A 25,792-nucleotide genomic window follows, 5' to 3' on the forward strand; every position below is an offset into this window, starting at 1 on the left:
TTTTCTTTATTATTCACATCTTCATTAAAGGGAAACCATAATAAAAGCAAAAGAAACATTTCTAAAGATGATTATATATGATTAGCATATTCTACAATTTGATATTATTTTCATTCATCCTGTCATGCAACTTCATTGTTATTTTTAGCAATTTTATTCCAGAAAATGGGTGAAAATTCTGACATTAAAGGGAGTTAAATAAATGAAATGAGAAAAATTGGTATGTTTGCATAATAGAGTTTTAGAATGCTGTTTCTTCTACTTGCTGACTGAATAAATATCAGTGTTGGTTAATATAATTTTGAAAACTGTTGGTTTTCTTTCTACAGTGTCATCAGTAAATAATAGAGAATATAGAGTTAAAAAGAGAAGAAAATATAAATGATGCAAACTTCTGTTCCAAGTGAGATTCCTTGTGATATGGTTTTTAATTAAGTTTAAAAAGTAAAATCCTATTCATCCGAAATGTCAATTTCTTTTTGGTAAAAAATTTCTTGGGACCCTTGGGTGGCTCAGTGGTTAAAACGTCTGCCTTCGGCCAAGGGCATGATCCTGGAGTCCGGAATCAAATGCAAGATCATGCCCCGCATCTGGCATCCTGCGTGGAGCCTGTTTCTCCCTCTGCCTGTGTCTGCCTCTCTGTGTGTCTCTCATGAATAAATAAATAAAATCTTAAAAAAAATTTCTTAAAAACTCTAAAAATTAAGTTAGCCAATTCGGTTCCTATTCATGTTCATAATGCTCTCCTTCAGGTTTAAATTTATGAGTAGTTGTTCTTAAGGAAGAAAATTAGTTCATAACACATCAGCCATCATTGATTTAGACACCTTTAAATATTAACTAGTATAAGCTAATTTTTTTAAATTGAGGTCAGATTTGGCCCAAGGTCACACTAAAATATTGCTCACTGTCTACCAGTGACATTTGCTGAATATTACCTTGGGCTACATTTTTAGCATTCCCTCTGGCATACTGTGATTAGATGTGACGTTTCTTGGCCAGAATAAAACACAAGGTCGATTCTGAAGAATATACTATATTTTTTTCCAGGCAACTTTGCATTTGCTTATCTATAGTACACAGGCAGTTCGTTTTAAAGCATAGGACTTATGAACCACTACTAGCACATGCTAAATCCTTCACCTTACAGGATGCCTCCCTACATTGTCCCAGTCTATGACTACCTCCTGAGCCCTCAACAAAATCCCTGAGGAAAAAAAACACAGCTGAGGTCAGAATTCTCCAGCTCCAACTGTAATAGGCTGTGGGAGTTTATCTTCCCACTGCCTGGGAAGGGTGATCATTTTCATCAAGAAGAAAGCCCTCTCCCCCCACCACTCCCTAGATAGTGTTATAAAAGATGATTGGGATATGTAAATCTATAAGAATTATTACTCAACTCTGTTATGAGTTAAATAAGACTTTGTCAAACACCAAGCAAGTATCAATTATTTATAAAAATACTTAGAAAAAACCAACCCATTGGTAAGTTTGTAATAGGAAGAACAATTTTGAAATGTCATGAGCTATGCTTAATATTTTATTTTTCTTCCTAAAGCCTTTAAAAAATAATAATAACCACCTTTGGCCTGAGAGAGCTGGCTAGGCTCTCATAATCACCCTGTTGCATCCACTTACCCTGATTAGAGAAAATTAGTAAATGAAAACATACTTGAATTTTGCTCTTCGAACGAAATGCACGGCTTGTAAAATTCAAGCATTTTTCTCAACCAAACATATGGATACTGAATAATTAAAATCAAGTAAAAAAAATCCTTAAAAGCCACTAATAATCTCCAATACAAGGAAAACGGTCAATTTAAAAATTAAAATACAATTATAATTATTTTTCCTGGTATGGCTATTGATTCTCAGATACATGCACAGTAAAATATACTAAATGTGCAGATATGATTTTGTTTTAAACTATGTTTTATCTAGAAAGGCACACCTAGAGGTGGGTTTAGAATCCAGGATTAATAAATACATTTAATAAATACATTTAATAAATACAGGATTGTATTTATCAGTAACTCAGATTATCTGAAATTTTGAAAATAATCCCCTCACTCCTTGATTTAAATATTGTCTAATGCTATTAGGAGAAACTCAACAAAGGGCCAATAAGGACACGTCTCCTTATGTATGCAGCTTTCTATCTCTGTAGGTATCTAGGAAACTTTACTACATGGTGAAGGAGGCTGAGCTGTGCTCCTTCAACTCCCTGTTAAATAAAGTGACTGTCAATATCTGGGTCGAAGCTACGGAGCATAGATAGTTCTTTATATCTATAAGGAGTGCAATGAGCCATCCAAGCTAACTCAGCAGAGAGAACATTTACTAACAAAATGGTTGTAGAGACCCATTGATTTGATGGATGTCTGGGATTGTATAGAACCAAGGAGCCCAGATGAAAATGGTAACAAATTTGAAAGCTTTTAACAGGCTCCTTTTATTCACCCTAGCATGGTTTATTAGCATGACATAGGCTTCCTGTTTTCTCTCTTTAATGATACTGTGCTATGAACCAATGAATGTTTTCATTTGGAAAATAAGAAAGCATTGACATGTTATTTGAACTGTGGTTTCTTTAGTGATGCCAAGGGAATAAATATGCTAATTCTGTGCTTTGAGGAATGTACTTGGTAAGGCCCATTACTTCACTGATTTCAGTGGATACCAGGCCCAGGTAAGAAAAGGTTAATAGCACATACCTTGAAATCTTCCAATGTGCAGAAGTTTTGACTTAGAAAATGGAGAATTTCAGTGACCCTTCCACATACTTTTGATGGTGATCTTCATATTATATTCTCCATAGTAAAGTTTAACTCATCATTTGTTAATTAGAATACTTGAAGCAATTTACCTCAAGCTATTGCTTGATTCTTCATTAAAAAAAGCAGTTACTATGAAAAGTTACCATATCCGTTTTGAAATATTCACAGACTCTTACACAAATAATGCTTTTTCATAGAGGAATAAAGGACAATCTTCTTCAAATACACATGAATGTACAAAGACACAATCTTTGAAGAAATCAACCACGGATCACTAGGGCTTTTACATCAGGAGCTAACAGCAGAAGTGCCACCTCGAAAGAGTGTTCCTTGGCTTTAAAACTGGAACGAAACAACTCTCAACATTTGCAAAACATTCCTTTATTATTAGAAATAAATTATTTGTATAAAAAATTGCATGCGTCAACCATTGCATTTATTTTTAGCACAACCCAAGGCTTCAATCCGGTCAGCCATTACAAGAAACAGATTCATTGTCTTATACAAGTTGAACAAGGTGGGACAGGAACGGGAGTTCTCACAATCACAGAAAAATACTTACAAGAATAACATCAGACACGGTTTATTTCAACAGCATTTTTTTTTTTCACAAGCTAACATTAGTTTTCCTTTTGTGATTTTTTTTTTAACTGCTTATGGGTAAGCAATACTTTAGCTTGACACTCATTGGTTGTACTGTATAAAATGTTTTTTTTTTTCACTCTGTTTTTGATACTTTTGGCTCATGGCTACTTTGTGTTGCTTACAAGATTGACTATTGATTTGATTGATTGTAGTCTACAGAGATCTCCAGGAGTGAGTTTTGGTGGTGTCATGTTTATTGTTTAACATCACATACCAGATTTCTTCACGTTATACCATTTCCCTGTTTCAGATTGAATGATTGCTGTAGCTGATATATGTTGTCTTAGTAGAGGAAGCTGTTAAGACAAATTAAGACAAATTAATAGGATATCAAAATAAATTATTTTGCTAAAATGATTTTAAAATTCAAATCCTAAAATCACTATTTTATGATATTCCATTTTTATAACATGTTACATATTTTTTTAACCATGTAGTAGGAATTCAGTGATAACAGGAATAATAATGCAGCAACAATTTTAATTTGTAAAACCACTGCTATTTATAACTACTTAGCAGAAAACTAATAATGGAAAAGTTCTAATCATAATAAATTTAGATGAAATTCAATTTAAATGTGTGTTTTGAGTAACAAAGATACACAATATGAAAAATGAAAGAACACATAAATGATCTGCAAAAGACAAAAAAAAATATTTTTTTACAACCTAAGTTAAAGACTTCAATTCTTTGAGTCTGATTTGATAACCAAAAACAGGTAAGTAATTACAACTACTTGTGCTTTGACAATGAGTATTTTTCAATTAAAGAAAATAATACTTTTATTTTTTCATTGTTTATTTGGGGGTGGGGGGCAGAAGGAAGGGAAGAGAGAATCTTAAGCAGGCTCCATACCCAGTGCAGAGCATTATACAGAGCTTGATCTCATGATCCTGAGGTCATGAGCTGAAATCAAGAGTTGGACCCTTAAGCGACTGAGCACCCCAGGTGCCCCTTAAAAGCAAATAATACTTTTAGACTCTAGAAGTAAACATGGTATACTTATGTTCTATAAAGTACATAGAATATTTGTAAATATTAAAGTACATATGTGTATTGCAGGTACATATTTATGTTCCGGTTTCAGCCAAAGGATACAAATGGAGGTGTTTAAAAACAAAGACTCAAAGAAGGAAATAAATATTTTATTCTTCTGATACCAACTCACTATAAAGTAAAACCTATTATTGTAAGATTATTAGAAAGCTATAAATAACAAAGTATTCTAAGTCAAATTTATTATACTCATGTTTAAGTTTTCAGAGAATATAAACAAATCCAAATAATCCCTTTGGTTTTTTTGAAAGATGTGATGGAATAAATCTCTCTTCTAAAATTCAAATGTGATGTCCTATATTTCAGTGGAATTCTGGAATGCATAATCATAAGAAGAAAAATATGAAATAATGCTAAATATGTATGTATTTCACTACATAAATCCAATTCAAGATGAAACAGATTTTTAGGTAATTATTTAGTTTTTGAACGTTAAATAAGCAAATTATAAAGCTCCTCCTCTGAAATAGAATCAGTTTATTTACATCAATATAATTGACCTGACAAGTTCCTAGCAGAGATTGAGATCACACAAAGTTCACAATCACAAAAATAAGTGCAGAGAGCCTAAGGAAATGCTAATTATATGTGTTTTTGCTATTTTTTTTATTTCATTGAATATTATGAGCTTTATGCCAAAAAAAAAGCTAACGTATCTGCTTCTCTTGTCTCCATTATTCACACTTCTAGGCTATTATTGTGGCACATAGAAAGGAAGTGGGTTTTTTATCTGGTTTTAAATTACATTCTGTTCCCTACAAAATGAGTTTAAAAAGATCTGTGAATCAAGTCACTGGGCCTCAGTTTCATTGCTAGTCCAAAATCCATAATATTGGGTTTTTGTGAGGATGGAGGTGACTAGGTTTGTGGGGGAGCAGCTGCTGTCTGAGAGAATGAATATGGAATCCTACTTTCCTACTGACCCCTTCCAAAAGGCTAGATGTCTGTGATGTTCAGTTGGTGTGAAGTGAGACAGTGATTTTTATGCTTGTGTACTATTTTTAAATTTTTAAAAAAATTTCTAAACATATTATGCCCTCATATACCTCTAAATTCCCTCTACAAAAACAAAATCTGTTCTTCAATTATGTTTTTGAAGGACTTTCATATAGTCTTTGAAGAAAGATGAAGAAAAATTGTCATAACCGTTAGAAAAACAACCCTTAAAATGGTTGTTCAATGTCCTGCCCTATTCAATATCTTCAACGGTAGCTAAAAATGTAGGAAATATTTATCAAGTTTGTAGATAGCTGGGAAGAAAAATTATGGTTGAAACAGAGGAATAAGACTCAAAAGGCCTTGAAGAAGATGATGTTTAGAAGATGTTAAATTAACAGAAGGTGATTTGGATCAGATCACTCAAGGATCATTCCAACTTTGAGACTCTATAGCTAATTAAAGATTCATACTTCATTTTTTGAACCCTTCAAAGCTATCCCCAGGGAAAAAGAAGGTAGAATTCTACTGAGAGCTCTGACTATAATTTACAAAAGGAAAGTTATCTTAATTTTTCTAATGGTTAGAAAAAGGGATGCAAAGCTATGGACATGGATGATTTAGTCAATGGGAAAACAGTGACGAGGGACAAATTGTGGAGGCAGAAGTCTTGGGAGAATCTTTATACCAAAAGTTTTACAGAGCGAACTGGATCAGAGATGTACATGTGAGCTACTAGGGAGTTTTTACAGTGGCTATGAATATACTTATGTGACAATCAGTTCTGGAATGCAGCAATGGTGAATTGCCTTGTGGACACCACTCTGTGTTCATAAGCTAGAGAAAGCAGTTCCACCTCCAGCAGCAGCTGTTTTCATGAATTATTCATGAACATAGCTTAAGAACTACCACGTTACAGCATTTGTTAATTGGGTACAGTTGATAAATTCATACACATCAACTTGCTTCTAACTCCCTTTCCACACACTTTTATGAAACAACACTTGACCTTTTTTTATGTGAAATGTAGTACTCTGCAAATTCAGTAATTAACATGGACTCATTGGCCTCCCTTCCAGCTTCACATTACTTATATTTATTCTGTGTAGATTTTGAAGCTTGAAAACCTTAAATATGTGGCCAGAATTTCTGGCATTAACAAGTAATCTTTAAGATGAAGTTTCTAAGTGCAAAGGACTTATAGAGCTCTATGGCCATGAAGGAAAAGCATTGCAATGTACATCATAAATACATTGCTAATTGGTCCGAAAAAATCCCAGCAATGGAATAGCAGCCATAATTATCCAAATCCTCCACATATTAAAAAATGAAGAAAGAGGGATGCTAAAAGAGTAGTTTTTGAATTTTAAGTCTTTTCTACTAATGACAGTGCAATCTAGATTTTCCAAGGCAGCAATGACACTTCTATCTTACTTATATTGTGATTCATAGTTTGCAAAACACTTTCTCCTATGTCACTGCAATGGTGACTTGTCACAAGTCTCATAACAGAAAGCATGAGAATGCAGCAACATGGATACTGTTCCAGTAGATTAACTAGCCCTTAATTAATTGAGAACAGACTCCACCCAACCCCAGAGGAGGCATTTTAAATCTGAGGAGGCATGGAGTGCCTGGGTAACTCAGTAGGTTGAGTGGCAGACTCTTAATTTTGAAGGACACAGGTTTTCCAATATTCAGTTCTACTTCTAAAACATAGGCACAATTTTAGAAGAAAAATCCTGCATTTAAGTTATTACGGTCATTGATACTTGTAGGGAGTGTGATTTTAAAGACTTGCCTCAATTAAAGCCACTAGTACGTGTAGTCAAGTTAATAGAGACATATGGAGTCCATGATACCTGGTGATACAAGTGAACAAAGATCAACAGTGGTTACCTGGAATAGGACTTCAGGAGAATATGCACTGTCTTTCCTAAATGTGTAAACTATAATCACATCATTGGACCCAATTTACTAAAATCCAAACTACTTACAAGATAAATATATTAAAGTTGCCAAAGTACAGTTTAACTACCTTTTAGGTAGTAATTGACTTTATCTTGATTCACCTTTTTAATTTTCTTTCACCTTCCAAAAGTGAGTTTCTGACTCTTCCAGAATAGTATAGGCATACCTTCCATTAAGATCTTTCATTCTTATTTCAGAGAAAGTAGGGAAATGCATGCTTGTTATAAAATTTCCATTTCAGTATCAACCAAAAATAATAGAAGGAAAACAAAGAACATGAGACTTACTTCTATTAAATATGGGATTAGTCTTTATCAGTGCTGGGAATATTCCTCTTCAGGGAATTTATTTATTTTTTAAAAGGGTGGGAAAATTTTATTGATTTTTTTTCTCCTGCCACTTTCTAGAAGTAAGTCTGGGATGACTGGTATTTATTTCAATTTTGTTTGGGTGTTCCCATTTGCAACCACATTACAGAAAGTTTCCTGGATTGTTGTTAAAAAACAAAACAAAACAAAACAAAAACCAAATCCAACTACAGACTCTGATGAGTTGTAGTGGGAAATGCCAACAGCCGGCCAACAGCAGTTTACCAGCATCCTACAACAGGTTTTAACTGGCTGCTCTGATGCTTTCAAGGTAGAAAAACACAGATAAGATTCTGCCCTCAAATCATAAGCATTGAACTCTGACACTTTTGATAGTAGCTATAGTGCATCTTTTGCTAAAAGACCAAATAGGCCCATTATTACTAAATTGCTTACCTATAATCAGAGATGATTATAATGATTTGTTACCAAAACCAGTCTTTATTGTAACTTCTCTTGCAGTTTTTCAAGGTTTCATGTTTACAGAAAGGTGAATATGTGGGGAGTGTTTGTGGAATTTTTAAAAGACTTTTTTATGTACAGGTGACTAAATTTGGTTATTAGGGAGCTGAAGGGAATCTTCCCAGAAAATCTGACCAATAATTCCAAGAAGTCTGATAGCAATTATAGCCAAAAAACTTAATTGATCAATACTTATCTTTTAAGGTCATTTTTGCATATGGGGCATCAGAGTAGACAATGTTCATCTGGAAATCTTTATGTAAGGAAATGTTTATAAATCTAGTGCAGATTCTGTTGTTATAATAACTAAATTGGATAAAATCCACACTTAATCTTGCCTGTATTTCTTGTCAGAAGTATAGAGAATAGGGAATACAGCCTGCTGGAGGAATCTGAGAGGAAGAGAGTATTTTTGTATAGGGTTTTATCCTTAATTATTAAATACTTGTTATATATTTCCAAAAGACAGGAAGTCTGAGGTCTAATGCAAGAACCTTAGCATTTATATCTTTTTGATCCATCAGAAGCTAGTAACATAAAGATTGCTTTTTTTTTTTTTCTGTACTCAGCATCTGGTATTTTACAATACAGATCTTCAACCTGTTTGTTACTCTTCCATAGATACCAAAATGGACCAGTTACACTCTACTGGATTAGCTTAGTAGTGGTGTATTGTTATGGTGCACTCCTTCAGGGGTGACTACAGAGAAGAGGAAGGTAGGTGAGGAAGGGACAAGTAGACCAGTAACTGCAGGAAGGATCCTATTTTGAGGTCATGAAGCTTTCAGAGAAGAGCTCTAATTATCTTAATATAGCCGAAAAGGGGGCCACTTGGGGATAATAAGTATTAACTATGATTTAACCTAACATGTTGGCTCACTAGTTTTCTCATTTCCCTAAATACCTATATATCATATCATTTATTTGTGTAAGATCATTGAGCAACCAATAAATCAATAAAGAACAACAAATATTGAACTAACAGAGACTGGAGAGTAGTTTCTAAGTGCTACATAATAATTCTATAAATGGAAGATAATTCCAAGCTTCAGATGCTTGGTTATGCCTCAAAAGGGAGCCACAAATGTGATACTTTGTCAAAGAGATTTCGTATGCATAGTCACGCTCTAGAGAAAAGCCACTCGCCTTAAAGTTATTTGGTTTTAACCAAATGGTTCTAACTGCCATGATTGTCTCATGGTGTGCGAGTACCACCGTGCCCGTGGAACTATGCAGCACAGTCCCCAAGACTAGAAGAAGAATGTTCAACGTACATCTATTAGGAAGTGCTCCCACTCTTGACCATCGGAAAGTCTACAGATGACTTACTGTTGGTTTCAAGACTCTCACAGAGTTCACTTTTCACCTCTCCATTTGGTCTGTCATTTCCTTTTTGGATCAGTTTGCTTTGCATGGTGGCAGCTGTCACCACAGCCTTGAAGCTCCTCTTGCGTTTTTGAACATTCTGCTCTGGATGAAAAATTATAATATAAACCTTGGGCATATACAGCATGCCTAGAGACACCGAAGCACTTAAACTCATGGAGACAGTAAGTGTTGTTGTCTGGATGTACATCTGAGGGGAGAAAAAAGAAAGAATCAATGTTGGTCAGCCTGATCCAACATAAAGTAAATAGCACAACCATTTTTCTATAACGGATTATTGCAGCTTCTCTGTTCAGGGTGCATTAGAAGGTACTTATAGAAGTTGCCCTTAATAATAATCAAGCAATTCTCTATCCCTACCTGCAAATGTGGGTAAGGTTGTATTGTTTATAGAGCCTAAATCCTCAAAACCAACACAAACAATTAAGCTGATGAAGCTTAGTTTCATTTTTAGATTATAATTAAACCTATACAAGAAAGGGAACAAAACCATTGTGGCCAAAGACTAACATTTTATGCCACACATCCTTTCTTCGGAGAGGTATTAGAGGGTCGAGTATAATTCTTTTAATAATAAACTTAACCTAGAAGCTTATGGTGGAAATGAGTGGGAGTGAAATATAACAGAACACTGCTATTGCCCACCATTGCTTGAATAATGCTAGCTAGCATTTGCATTTTCACATCATGACTTAATTTCAGCTATCAAACTTGATAAATAATAAGCATGCCATAAGGCCTTGATTTTTTAATACCCCCCCCCACCACCACCAAGTATAATCCCAAAGGGTTTCTCAATGGTGGCATCATATCAAAATAAATGTGGTTACTTTTACAAAATACATACCACTCTTTCCTCCAACATTTAAATATGCCCTCTGGGGATAGTGTCTTGACATCTGCATTTTGAAAATTTTCCTCCTATGTTCATTCCTTATACTTATTGCACTGAAATGGACTGCCCTGGTACTTAAAAAGAGCAGTCTCTCTGGAAGATTCTTCTTCCCAGAATATAGAGGTCAACGAGCTGAAAAAGCCAAATCTAAAGTCACTGCTTTTGGCTTTTTCATTATGGTATGAAAACAGACATGATAGAATTTTAATCTTTTTTTTTTTTAATTTCTCAGTGTTACTGAGTTATAACTGAAAAACAGAAATTGTGTATTTAAGGTATACAACTTGATGTTTTGATAAACATATGTACTGTGAAATGATCTTTGCTCTCAAGTAATTAACATATCTATCACCTTATGTAGTCATCACTTTTTTCTTTCCTTGTTTCTTTTTATGTTTTTTGTACTGAGAATGCTTAAGATCTACCCACTGAGTGAATTTCAAGTACCTAGCACAGAATTGTAAACTACAGTTGCCATGCTGCATATCAGATCCCCAGAACTTACCCATTCATAACTGAAACTGTATGTGTTTTGACCAACATCTCTTCATTTCCTCCTTCCCCTCCTCCTAGCAAACACTGTTCTATCCTCCACTTTGATGAGTCTGACTATTTAAAATTCTACATATAAGTGGATGATGCAGTCTTTGTCTTTTGTGTCTGGCTAATTTCATTTAGCCTTGTGTCCACAGATTCAACGTGGATGCAAATGGCAGGATTTCCTTCTTTTTAAAGAATGAATAATATTCCATTGTAGGTACATACCACATCTTTAAAAATAAAAACCTTTGACCTACTTCTGGTTTTTGTGTCCTGAGCTCAAAATATAATTCCCCCCAAATAACTTGGAATACTGGGGCCACAAAGAAGCTCTTGGAGGTCCCCTTTTTCCTTTATTTCGTTAATATCTGTTCACTCTAACAGTATCTGAAAATATAAAGTTGTCACGTTGTATCAGGCAATCCCCAGGATCCAAACTGATTGTATCCTTTTAAATAAAGGATCAAAAAACATTCACCTTCAATGCTAAGTACCTGAATCAGCACATCTCTTAACAGAAGGCAAAGCTGTCAGGTAAAGGACTGTCTAAGCTATGAGACTGTCTAAGACTGTCTAAGCTATCCATGTCTGTGAAATTCACACCATACTGAGTTTACTGTTTGTTTACCACTAAGGCTGTCTTTTGCATAAGACCTCATTGTGAGTATCGAATTACCCTTCAACAAGGTGATATAGATGGGTTTGTTTCAAAGTTCACTTCCTCCAGGAAGTCCGCCACGATAAGTCTTACCTTAATTATAATGTTATAATGGTGTCTTATTTTACTTCTAAGCACTAATGCATTGAAAAATTAATATAGTAGAGCACTTACCAATGCATAACTACATAATTATAACTATGATTTATATGTACTTATAGCTGTGATGTATATGAACTTAGCAGTAAATTATATGAAATGCACAACTAGGGTATAAACTTCCTTAGAGCCTGTAACCTACATTCTTTTCCTTATAAGCCACTAAGAAATTATACAAGATTCTACACACACACAAAAAAAAACTACTAGAAACTGCTAATTATTCTTGGGTATGTAAAGATCTTCAAGAAGATCAGGTTTCTACTAGATCAGGTTTCCACAAGATCTGATTTACACAAATCATACAGAATATGCCTTCCCAATTTCTCCATTCTGTCAAATGGACATCAGCTCTGGCTACAACATAGGGTTGAAGACATTTTAAGTAAGAAACATAAAGTGACAAGGTATGAATCCAGATTCTAGGTTGGACTCACATGTATTAGCCTCCACAGAAACATGATTCAAATACATTCTTCTGCCAAATGATAAATTACTACATGTCATGACCTCTCCTACCAATAAGTGAAATCCCCTGTTAAATTTGAGAGAACGAAGAATCTACTACAATTAAGAAGGTCCTGATAAAATGTGGTTATGTACCTTCAAATCCCCCTAAGCTTTGCCATCTACTTTTAGGGAACTTATTATTATGAATACTCAAACTTCAAAGTGTTAGTTAATTCTCTCTAAATTTCTACTTATTCTCCAGTGAGCATTGCTGCACGAAACCTTTGCAGAAAACAGGCTATAGAGAAAGAACATTCAAGTAGGGAAACAATAACCCCAAATGCAAACTACAGACATAAATATCCCAAAGCCACTGAAATAAGTAACCATCAGTTTTGTCCCAGTCAGACCCTGCCACCTCACTTTAGCTTAAAAAACAAACAACAAACCAACACAAGACCTCTAGAGGTCAAACAGACACGAAATGATGGGAATACCCACACTGATAAGCTGGATTCTTTATATAAATATTAATCTGTTGGTCTTGCTAAATGCATACTACTAGTTTAAATAATTCATAAATACCTTTCTATTTTGAAAACCTTGTAAATTTTCTCTGCTACCATCAATATAAATGGTAATTTTCTTCCCTGATTCCAAATCATGTCTGTAATATATAATAAATTTAATCTTGCTAAATATTAGGCACGAAGAAGATTTGGGATTGCTAGTTTCCATATTAAATATGTTACTTCAGTCTATCCTTTAGGCAAATCAACTCAATGGAAGATCTAATAAACAAAGACATGAGGATTAAACAGCACTATGCTTAATGTCCAAGCTCTCTATCAGACACTGTTTTCAAATTATACCAAAATGCTGATTTTACTCATGTGCTTTCTTAAAGCAGCTTCTGAAAAATGTTCATGTGAAGTTCATACAGAAAAGCATCTATACAAAACTGTACCCTAAAATCCAGAACCTTACAGTGACCTAGCATTTGTTACAGCGCATTGCACTGTAAGTGTTTGAACGTCATTTTTGAATATTTAATGAAATGAAAAAGGCATATGTACATAACCCCAGTGAAAGCAACAATGGCATAACACACAAATAAATAAAAATGGCACCTGTTCTCATTCTAGAGAGACTAAATCTTCAGCAACATGGATTATTGCATTCCAAATATCTCTCATACATAAAAATAAATGTAGAAATTAGAAGATTGAAAATGAGCATTTGATTCCAAAAGGACTCGTGGATTTTTGTATAGCTATAGAAAATTCTAGTTGTCTGAGCCCTGTAAGAAAGGAACACCACAGCTTATAGTTTTTGCTCTTGTTGTTTTTAAGATAAAGAAGTTTACAGAAATCTCTGGAGTTGCCTTGTGGGTGGTAAAAGCCTCAAGTCAACCCACCAGGTGACAATCTAAACACTAATAAAACTTCCCTGGCAATTGGACAGCTGTGTGATCTTATTTTCATCTCTGACCTTTAATTTCTTACCTATGAAGTTGGGGGAAAATAATACTTTTCTCATAGAAGGGTTACAGAGTGGAATGACATAATCTTTGTAAAATGCCTCACAGGTTCAAAATAGCAGTAGCTCAACAAAGATCATTTACCTTACAACTTTGAATCTAAAAGGACATTAACAAAGCATCCTTCCAGGTATACAGGATAAGAGAGGGGCCTATGAGTCAGTATCCAAAGCAGTTTTGTTTAGTGAATAGCTGACTGCTATGCTCTAACAATACGGTGTCAAGGGAAAGCCTTTTGTAATCTGACTTCAAAGCAGGCAGAATAAAAATTTTGCCCAAAAGTCAACTCTATTTGCTGATGTCAAGGCTATATGCACTGTCTGGGCTACAGTCCTAGGATAACACATTAACTCTCTGCATCGAAGTTACAGCTTCCCGGAAAGCAGAAGGGAACAATACTAACTCCCTCTAACCAACATAAATCCATTGAGGGATGCTGACAGTGGTATTGGGTATGTTAATGTATCCTTTTTTCCAACTTTTTTTTGTGCCCCACCTTCTGCCCCCTGTCACTTCAAAACATTAATAACTGGAGGAAGGTGACTACCTTCTCTATTATGGCCATTAGTAGCCTGTCACTTCTGCCTCCACACTCCAGAGACATTTTGAACCTGCAAGAGTCAGATGCACTGAAACAGGTGTCAGTGATCTGTGGAGAAGTCAGGAAGAGCTGGCACAATGGGACACGCTACCACGACACCTTTTCTGGGACTTGCTATGGTAACTCTTCATTGTCCAAAGGGGACATTTGTGCCCATCCAGGGTCTCTTGAATGTAGGTCATGGCCTGGAAGAGTTGAGGAGGGAGGAGATTATACTACTTCAGGAAAAATGTCAGTCTTCTACCTGCACAGAGAACTCCATAGACTCGGACAATCCAATCTGGTAAGTTTTCAACCCCTTAATAACAAAGGTGACCTATTTTGAGACCTAAAACCCAAGGCAGGTTTGTGCCATGTGATAAGAAACAAATTCATTATTTATTCCTGAATATTTATTCCTGAATATCTCTGCCTTTCCTTGGATGGTTTAATCTCACTTTTTGCTACAGTCAGCCAGATTTATTTGGCTATTTTGCACACAGTCTGACCAGTGAGACAGTTATGTTAACACCTAAAGCCTGCCTTTTTCTGTTTCTATTATCTATCCCCTCATCTGTATCTCCCTCAAAGTGCCACCTGAATCCAGAAATGAATTTTCTCCTGCTTTTCAGCAGAGCTTCAGTCAATGGACCGCAAATCTCCTTACTAGAAGTTATTTAAAAAAATTTTTTTAAACGGACAAGTTTACAAAGAAACTGTGGAATTGCTTTGTGGTGGTTAAAGCCCCAAATCAACCAATCATGCAACATTCCCTAGCAGTTGGGTACAGCAAACATCAAAGGCAATAATACAACCCTTCTGGCTGAGCCTAGATGCTGGTGAACCATCACCAAGTCTCTATCAAACATTTTGTCAGGGGCATCTGGGCGGCTCTGTGGTTGAGAGTCTTGCCTTTGGCTCAGATCGTGATCCTGGGGTCCTGGGATCAAGTCCCACATCGGGCTCCTTGCCAGAAGCCTTCTTCTTCCTCTGCCTCTGTCTCTGCCTCTCTCTGTGTCTCTCATGAATAAATAAATAAAATATTTTTAAAAATTTATCATTGCTTCTGTATTATTTATTTCAAATACCTTGCTGGCTTCTTCTATTCAGCCAATTCTGAGGGATCTTCCTCATGTCTGTGTCATTTTTGTACTGATACACCCCAGGCTTCAATCCTTAGGTATCTAACTCTTTCTCTCTCTCTCTCTCTCTCATCTCCCTCTCTTTGTATGTTCTCATTGCTCTCTTGATCATCACCTTTGGCATTATGGCCTTAAACCAGGACTGGCTTCCTAAGTGTGCTACCTGCACACAGGTCCCTTCATTCAGAGCTCCCTTCACACTTGATTTAATGCTCTGACATCACTGTTCTGAAATTATTAATAACTTTTGAACACATACACCTGCATTTTGATATTTCCCTGGGCCCTACAAATAATATAGGTAGCTCTGCTTTGAAAAATTATTTAGATGAGGACAAATTCCAGACTTCCCTCAGGAAATCTAATCACCTTCTGGGTATTCCCTTTGGATGTCTGATATATAAATAAAACTAACAAGCATCTGAACGCCGTCTATTCCTAAACTTACTCTTCTGGTCATCTTCTTTGTTTTAATTCCATCATTAATTTTCCAAAGGACAAAGCCCTTGAAATTGTCCTTGACTTCTCTCTTAACACTCTTTATCTATGAAGAATCCTAGTGATTCTACCTTCAGTATTTATTCAGACAGGTCATTTTCTGCTACCCCTACTGGAACTACATTGCTCTTAGTCAACTTATCACTAAAGCTGTTTTTCCCTTGCTTCCTTCTGCCTGGTCATCAGATTGATCTTAACACAGCAGCCAGAATAGTCCCATTATTCATAAGTCAGGTAGGCCATCCTCACTCTCAAAACTTTATAATGACTTCCCATTGATGGTGTGCCTACTATGACCAACAGGGTCCTCTGAACTGACAGGGCTTTATTCTTTCCCTCATGCATTCTTCCCACCATACTGGCCTACTGGCTGATCCTGGAATATACCAACCTCACCTTTGAGGTTGGTATATGATGATTCAAAAGCCTCACCTTTGAGGCTTTTATATTTTGAAGGCTTGTTCCTTCATTTCATTTAGTTCTTTCTTGATCTGTTCTTCCCAGTGAGATCTCTCCTAAACTATTAAATACTATAACTCCCATCCTCCACCAGCAATCCTCAGCTTTATTTTAATCCTCAGCATCTAACATTTTCTAGCATAAAAGTCTATATATATTTTACTAATTTAATCTATGTATTGTCTATTTCCCTTAATTAGAATAAAAATTCCATGAGTACAGAGGTTTTTACCTATTTGGTTCGCTGCTACAAACTCAACCTTAGGAACATTGCCTGGTCAGCATACATTTGTTACATCCTGGGATATAGGTCCTAACTCTTAAATTTGGCATTTAAAGGAAATGACCTATGTAGTTTCAAGAGGGAAACAATAAATCAGATTCTAAAGCTGGAAAATAGAAAATGTCTCAAATCAACATCTAAGGTGAGACAGAAACTCTTGGATGGATAAACATGATGCTCTTCTTTTTAACTGGAAATATGACAATATTCTCAACTTAGCAACAGACAATATAAATTAAAAGTCAGTGGTCTCCATTTGGGAATATGAGAGCTCTGCACTCAGCCCTGGATCTTTCCCAAATATAAGAACATTATAGCCGAGGGTAATCCAGTCACAGTATTTGTAAGCTTCCACGGACCTAACTTGAAGAACTTTAGGAGACAGTCAATGTAAAATATTGGCACAGCATCTGGCACATGGTAGTCAGTAAGTGATACCTACTAATTTCATAACTTAACCTTGACCCTGTTCTCTATTCATCTTCCTCTGTCCCTCCCACAGTAAGACTTAATAGTACTGCTCTTTCAAAACCTCAAGATTTTTAGTTCTTTATTTTTTTTTTTATTTTTAGCTCTTTAAATAAAACACACACACATGCACCCACACAAGATATGGGCACAAACTATCTATTCATATGGAAATATTACTTAATGCATGTGGGAAAATCTAGGGTCAGCATATTCAAAGACTCATAGTCTAGTTTCATTCTGGGAAAAAGCACCACCCTGAGTGTTGTGCTTCTCTCGTCGGGTAGAAATCAGTGTTGCTGACCCACCCACAGGTCAGAAACATTACACTGTGTTTTCATTAGGAGAGATGGAGATGGTTTGCTCTGACCCACTTGCAGTCTCTCATCATATCCCCTTTTGCTCAGGACACATGTTAAAAATGAAGAGTCAAATTAAAGGACAAAGCCTATGGATGCAGAACTGGGCTGGTTCACATGTGAGGTCTGAATCCTTAACCTCAGACTTATTGGGAATGGTGGGAACCAGATGCACAGAATAATAACGCATCAACCAACAAGTAAAATATCAGCTCTGCCAAGGGTAGAAAAGGACAAGTAGAAGCAAACTCATGATCCTCTAAAGAGGAGTAACAGATATTGGATTTATAATGAGTGTTTATAATTAAATATACATGATATTTAATATTGAGTTAGTAAATACAGTAATTTATTTTTTATTAAAGTCTGATAGACATTTTATAATGTGGATGTTTTAAAGTAGAGCATGATTCAATAAAATGTAGACTTTAATTTGCAATTATTCTCCATAAATATTATTTATAGAAACATAATAAAAAATAATTTCTTGAACAAAGGTGTCACATTTTCTACAGTGGCATATGGAAATGAATGTGAGGCATTTAATCGCTGAATGTTTATTGGCTTATCTCTTACAGGTATTTTTCTCCATGTTTCCCTCCATGGACTCCTGCTTCCATGCTGCCTTTTAGCACTTTATCATTTTGCAACAGCATGATCAGAACTAAAGATAACGGTAATGGAGACACCTTTAATTATAGTAATTTCAATAGTATCTATTTGAACAGATAGAAAATACAATAAACATAATATTAACAAATAAACAAGAGTTTAAAGAAAGAAGCAAGGGAGAGGAAATAATTACTGCAAGAATGAAATTTATCTGTGAGCTATATAATCCTTTTTTTTCTTGGCAGTCAGCAAAAAGAAAATATTTTATTTATTTATTTATTTATTTATTTATTTATTTATTTATTGTTTTGAAAAGAAAATATTTTGAATCCTACAGTTATCATTGTTTGGAGATAGAAGCTTTGCTGGAATTTAAATTAGAGGAGAAATTTATTATTTAGGTTTCATTACTGAAGGAAATTTGGTAACGTTATGGAAAAGGTTCCAACAATAATTTTGTAAAAGGTACTAAATCTTTATTCCTATAGATACATCCCATATAACTCTCTAAAGCCAAAATAATTAGATCAGTATCTCAGTGCAGTAACTTTTGTGAAGGCATAAGATGTTATAGAAATACTATTTTTTCCTGGTGATATTACTTTATACAGTAAATAAGAACCAACAGAGATGGTGTTATGGCTGAATTACATCCTACTCAAAATTCATGTGTCAAGTTCCTAATCCTAAGTGACAATATTTGAAGAGAGAGTCTTTAAAGAAGTAATTAAGTGAAAATGAGGTCTTTAGGGTGGTCCCTAATACAATCTGACCGGTGGCCTTATGAGAGATGAGAGCCAACAATCACATCAGGGATGTGTGTTTACAGAGGAAAGACCCGCTGAGGACACAGAAAGAAGGTAGCCATCAGAAAGCCAGTGATAGGCCTCAGAAGAAACCAATACTGTCCACCCCTTGATCTGTGACTTCTAGTCTTTAGAACTATGAGAAAATAAACTTATATTAAGCCACCATGTCTTTGGTACTTTGTTATGGCACTCTGAGCACGTTGAACACAAGTGGAGAAATAATATCACTCAAAGAGTTCTATCAGTTCTATCATTGTAATTAGTTTGTGCTTCAATATATCAACAATATTTCAGATTTCTGATTTTATTTAACATATGAATTTAGGAGCTACACAATACTTATAACCAAAATACCTATTAGCTGTTGGGGATAATAAATCATCATTATGCCAAATTTTTTATGTACATTAACCCCTCATGATAATTTTATTAATTCAGGAGTGGGTCTATTTTGGAGAATTTAAATATCATTTTCAAACAACTCATGAAGATACAGCTGAGGTTTGTCTCTCTTGAAAGCCCATATCCTTATACACAAAAAGGCTCCAAGAGATACACAGCAATGTGAAAGAGTAAGGCAATAATGATTTGAATCTTTACCAATTTGGAAAACAAATCATTTTTCTATTAGAATTGGGTCAAATTTCATAAAAATTAAGAAACTCAGCTAAAGCACCAAATTAATACTAAACTGAGAATTCAGAGTTTTTTGTTTTTTTTTTTTAAAGACTGCAGCTATTGGTCAGCTACTTTCCTTATGAACTTTACCATTGATCCTAGAGCAGCTTTCTTAGGATTCTGTCTTGTTGAACTTAATAGGATCATCAAGCTGGAAATATTTGCCCAAACAGCTGGATAAGTTAATCTTTCTAAATAAAGATATTTGCATTGAGTTTGCACTGGCCAGAGCAGAGAAGTACCTGATGGAACCACTGGCCACCAGAGAGTCAAGGATTCTCTTCATTTAGGAGACAAATTGCCACCACACTGTTTCCACATGTACACCACTCCATCTCTCAGCCAACAGACACAAGCTGCGGACAACACAGTAGGCAGAAAACTGGGAATCACAAATACAGATGAATATACAATCAAGAATTAGCAAATACTTATGGAGAACCAATACTATGAAAGAGAAGTATCAGACTCCACAAAGAGAATAATAAAAACCCAAAGGAAGTGATCCAATAGAGTTAATGCAAGACCTTCGAGGTAAAATTAATTATCTTTGAAAGCTTTGAAAGAATAATGAATGTGTTCAGAAAAAGTATCCAATCAATATCAGAAAAGTTAACATTTTCATCATTAAAATTAAGACTTCAGAATAGAAAGACTTTTGATTCTGGCTATAAAGGAGTAGCTATAATCAAACCAAGCCACCCACTGAGAATAACTATTAAAGAATCATGAAGTTAAAAAAGAAAGAAAGGATGTTTGGAGGTATCAGAGAAGAACCAAGGCAGCCAGGACTCAAGGGGCCAAGATCCTAGGAAGGAAAAAAAAAAACAAAAACAAAAACACAAACCTTGATGTGAGCCAGGCATTCTCCACTTTTATCCATAAGGAGTGTGCTGATTCAGTGTATGAGTGTTGGAGGGCAGAAATCTTAAGAAAGACCTTTCAGCAGTCTCATGGGGCTGAGGAGACAAAAACTGGAATTCAAGGTTACCAATGCAGCCAGGATTTGAACACCCAAGATTCCAAGGTACCACAGAGAAGTGAACCTGATGTTTTATACTGATTTTTTTTCTTGAGACCTTGCTGAATCCTAAGTGTGAGGAGCAACAGGCTAAAGTAGTAGTAATAATAATAATAATAATAATAATTTTAAAAATCAAACATAATTCAGATTCAGAGGGTAACAAGCTATATGGTGTATGCAATTGTATCGTGAAGGCAGAGAAACAGAAGTTGGAATTCAGGTCCTTTAATTAGAATGGGTAGTCTTAAACATCCTGGACTTTTAGCTAATATATCTGAAGACATATCCGCTAGGATAAAAGAAATATCAAAAATAGACAAACCCATAGAATTGCAATCCTGGACTATTTTAAGGTGAAATGCCTCTACTTTAATTGTTGACTAGTAAAGTTGAAGCTTCTCTAAAGGAAAATCAAACATCTGTAACATCTGCATTTTTTTAATGTACAGTGTCAGGTATTTACTTAAAGATAACCAACCAGGCATGCCAGAGCACAGGAACAAATGACCAAAGTCAAGGGGGGAAAAATCAAAGGGTGAAAGTAATGCTACAAGTGATCTAGATACTGGGCTTCTCAGACAAAAGTTTACAAAAACTTGAACATAAATATATTGAAAAATATAATAATTGAATTCAATAGATGAGTTTAACAGTGGGTTAGATACAGCACAAGACATGACTAGTGAACTGGAAGATAGCAAAGTAGCAAATGTCCATACTGAAGTATCAAGATTATAATTAAGAATTTAAAAAATACAGAAAACATGATTAGAGATGTATAAAACATGATACAAAACTTGAATATATATGTATTTGGAGTCCCAGAAAAATAAGAGAAAGATAATCAGTAAAAAGAAAAAAAAAAGCTTCAAGAGATACTAGCCATGAATTTTCAAAACCTAACAAAAAATGAACTGTTAAATTACACAGAGAAAAAATTTACTACAGGACTATATTCCGAGCAGTCTTCACAAATTTCAAAGAATTGAGGTTTGGAATATATTATCTGATTAATGTGTAATTAGGGTGGAAGGTAGAATCAGGGCAGAGATAAATAACAAAGATATAAGAAAAGCACCAAATGATTGAAAATCAAACAACACATTTCAGAATCACTTGTAAATCAAAGAAGAACCAATAGTGAAAATTAGAAAATATTTTGAACTGAATAGTAAGATACAATGTATCAAAAGTTAGAAGATACTGCTAAAGCAGGTATTAGAAGAGATCCTGCTATAAGTATCTACCCCACAAAACTAAAGATAGACTTTAAACCCAATGAACATAAAAGGAAGAAAATAATAAAGGTGAAGGATAAAACTCAATGAAATAGAAAGCAGATGCAAAATAGAGAACAATCAACAAAGGAAAAAATTCTGTGAAGGGACTGTAAAAATAACAAACTGCTCACAAGGCTGACCAGGAGAAAAAGGAACAAGACATGGTATAAAGTTAAAAAAATATAGTACTAAACTAGTATTAGATGTTGTTAGGAAAAAAAAAACTAAAACAAAATACAAAACAAAAATATAAAAGTATATGTTTAAAATTTGAGGGTGACCTAGGAAAAAATTGAAGTAGAATCTACACTTCTGAACAATCAAAATGGAAAAAAAAAAGAAAGAAAATCATTGGTTAGCAAAAACTCAGAAAAGAAAAAGAATAGAAACATGAGATTATAGTAAACATAAAATCAAGTAAATTGGCAAACATAAATCAGTAGTTTTCATGATACAGATTAAATTCCCCACTTAAAAAACAGAGCTCATCAGAATAGATTTTAAATGTTATTTCAATAAAGAGAACACTATAGATGAAGGCTAAGAATGAACTAAATGGAAAAAATGTACCAGAAAAAAAAAGTAAAGAAGATGGAATGGTAATATTAATATGGAACAAAATATGCAAGGGCATGTGAGAGGCTCAGTCAGTTAAGTGTCAGACTCTCGATTTCAGCTCAGGTCATGATCTCAGGATCCTAAGATTGGGCCCCATGTTGGCTTCCGTTCAGCAAGGAGTCTGCCTGAGATTCTCTCTTGCTGCCCTCTCCTGCTCACATGGGCTCTCTCTCCTTCTCTAAAATAAATATAACCTTTAAAAAAATCTTAAATTATACAAAGATCGATCCATGTAACTACCTATCCAACTACCTGTCTATCCAACAGTACATTATTACAATGTGTGAAGAAGCAAGTCATAGATATACAAGGAGAAATCGACAAATCCATTTTGTGAGATTTTTAAATCACCTTTTCAGAGATTTAAATTTAAATATACAACATAAAATTAAAGTTAAAAATAAATAACTCAAGTAACAAAACTGTCATTTTAATTGCATTATTTTAAAACATCATGGACTCTTCACAGAGATTGATCATGCATTAGATTACCAAAAAACACAAATAAATTCAGGAACATATAAGCTACCTTCATCCCCCCTAAAAGGCAATCAAATTAGAACTATAACTAATAAATAAATAAAAGTTTTTGTAAAATAACTGGCACCCCTGTAAGTAGTTTGCATTAAAAGAAAATTATGAACTATTTAGAAAAGGACAAGCATAAGAGCAGTACATATGAAATTTGTGGATGCAACTGAAATGATGCTTGAATAAAAGTTCAGAGACTAAAATGACAACCTTAGGAAATAGTTAAGTCTTAAAATTAACTGTGGAACTAGTCAAAGTGAAAAATAAACTCAATAATTGTAGAAGGAAGGAAATATCTGCGATCTGAGATAAAGAAATGAATGAGGCAAGAAACTAAAGCCGGTAGACATAGTCAACAAAACCAAGTCATATTTGGCTGTATTTCATCAAAAAAGAGATAAGACATGACTAATAAACATATACATTATAAAGTGGTTATAAATAAAGATACAAATTAGATTCTCAAATTATAAAAGCAAATTATGCATAACTTTGTGCCACTAAATATACACATCTAGGGGAAAAAATGCATTATTGCCCAGGTAATAAGGCAAAAAATGCTTTATTGGCCAGAGGTGGGGGGGGGGGGGGACTGATAGATTGAGAACCATGTGGGAAAGATGAAAAAGATAGTGCATAATAGACGGAACAGCGCATTCTCGCACCACTCCCTGGAGTGGAAACAAGGAGCGTGGCCACCGCCCCCCACGCCCAGCTCCCATTCTGTCCCCACCGCTCACCCTTTGACCTATTCACATCAGCACGTTCATGGTGCTTTTGATCTCATGATATGTAGGACCTCAGCCTTTAGAAAGTACAGTCCCGTTCAGAAAGTGCTCAGGAGACACAGTCGGAAACCATTTTTCGGAGATTCAGTCTCCTCCTCCAGTGCCTGCAGCGCCTGGCTGCTGTGGAAAAGGAGACAGGAGGGAGGTGACGAGCACCCCTCGCTGGAGTGCGGCGAACACCCACCCCTCGTCCGTGGACTGTCTCTAAAGAGACAGAACATTAAGACTGGCTGCGTTGCTATGATCAGCCCTAAGACAGGTGAGCTGGGCAAGAGATCAATGTGACCTCTCGGAAGGGCTGCGACTCCGTATCGGGCGCTGTCGCAAAGATGCAAAACCCTCCGGGTGTCCCAGGCTCTGATGAACGGCATCTTTCATAACTCAGGGGTCAGGACTCCTCTCCCCAGCAAGGTTTTTACCTACTCTTGTCTTGTGCGCATGCCCAGTGCCTAAGCGCTGGTAGTTCTGGCCTCCTCTTCTCACCATTTCTGAGACAAGCTATAAAGGGATGGCTTGGGTGTAAGCAAATCTCATTCCTGGAACTGATGCTCCCACAAGAAGATGAAGGGCAAAGTAGCCAGATTTCTATGGTGGAAAAGCCTCAGACCTAACATTGTTTTAGACTTTGTACTACTGTCCATCTGTCATGCCTGATACAGACACAAGGATCTGCCTGAATGCCAGCTACGGCAGAGGCATTCAGGAGAATTAAAACTTTACATATGTGTGTGTGTGTGTGTGTGTGTGTGTGTGTGTGTACAGTGACCTCCCCAAGTCATCATACCTAGCCATGGTGAAGGCATGCTGCTAAAACCAGGCCAGTGATCTGCTCAGTGTACTGTGCACATCAATTGACACTAAGTACCTCATGTTGGAAGCTCCCTTCTTTGTGGTAATGACAGCTTTCAGGAAAAGAGAATTCTTTCAAATGGATCTGAGACATCGAAACACTCAGAAATCACAGACTAAAGAAGTTGTGGGTATCAAATAACAACCAGTGAAAGGTGGAGAATGCTTTCAGCAGGCTTATACTTTTCGGTCACAGCTAAAAGTTCCTCTTCCTACAGATAGATCATTCATAAACTCTGTGGTGTGAAAAAGAGCTTGGTTGTTCTACAATCCCATCTAAAACTGAAAAACCGTATCCAGCTTAACAGAGGCATGTACTCTGAATGAAGCTTCTAGAAACTAACTCAAGGTCTTTACCGCAGTAGTTTTAACCAGCCACCAGGACTATTTCTTGACACTCATATTACCCTCCTGGTAGTGCTGCAAATGATGTAAGTTAGAGAAAGAGACTTGTGAAGTCTGAGCTAAATCAAGAATCTTGTAAAGCATATTCTAGGGCCAATAATCAATGAGAAATCCCAAACATCGAAATCTCCTGGGAGAGCAAACCCAGAAGTAACCCCAGATGTCCCCCCTCCCAAAAAGCATGGTACCAGAACTGGTTTCATTGATATGCTGAATGCAGATGATTCATTCTGACTCCCCTCAGATTAGCTGGACCACTGCTTAGGTCCTGAATGGCCTGACTCACTGGTATCTAAGGGAGTCTTCTCCTCCTGGAGCCTTATGTTGTTCTGTTGAGACTAAAGTCACCAGATGACTCTTGTAATCATCAATCAGCTTTCAAAATGATGAAGCTCTAACATTAAATATTCTACTGAACTATCCAGAGAATACTGGAATTTTATTGAAACTCAGCCAGGTCTTTACTCCACCCTCACCTGTAAGCCAATTTTAGAGTGCTCGGTAATGCCGACTGTCCACAAACTCCTCTATAGCCCCAGCCTCTCCTCCCTACCTCTACTCTGTGG

The 25,792-nt window shown here is 35.6% G+C and overlaps 1 protein-coding gene across 5 annotated transcripts in view; it reads right to left on the reverse strand.

Moving 5' to 3' along the window:
* Window positions 1-3,138: 3,138 nt before the first annotated feature.
* Window positions 3,139-25,792, reverse strand: part of GRM8 (glutamate metabotropic receptor 8) — a 736,117-nt gene continuing 713,463 nt past the window's right edge. For 4 of the 5 annotated variants that reach the window (XM_077857194.1, XM_077857196.1, XM_077857197.1 and 1 more), the window contains exons 10-11: window positions 9,490-9,791; window positions 3,139-3,718 (exon numbers count right to left, since the gene is read on the reverse strand). In XM_077857194.1, the coding sequence (XP_077713320.1) occupies window positions 9,495-9,791 (297 nt within the window). In that variant the 3' untranslated portion in view covers window positions 3,139-3,718; window positions 9,490-9,494. The remainder of the gene's footprint in view (window positions 3,719-9,489; window positions 9,792-25,792) is intronic. The other variant, XM_077857198.1, reaches the window with a different exon arrangement.

The sequence above is a fragment of the Canis aureus genome, chromosome 18 (assembly GCF_053574225.1).
Source record: "Canis aureus isolate CA01 chromosome 18, VMU_Caureus_v.1.0, whole genome shotgun sequence".
Taxonomy (NCBI): domain Eukaryota; kingdom Metazoa; phylum Chordata; class Mammalia; order Carnivora; family Canidae; genus Canis; species Canis aureus.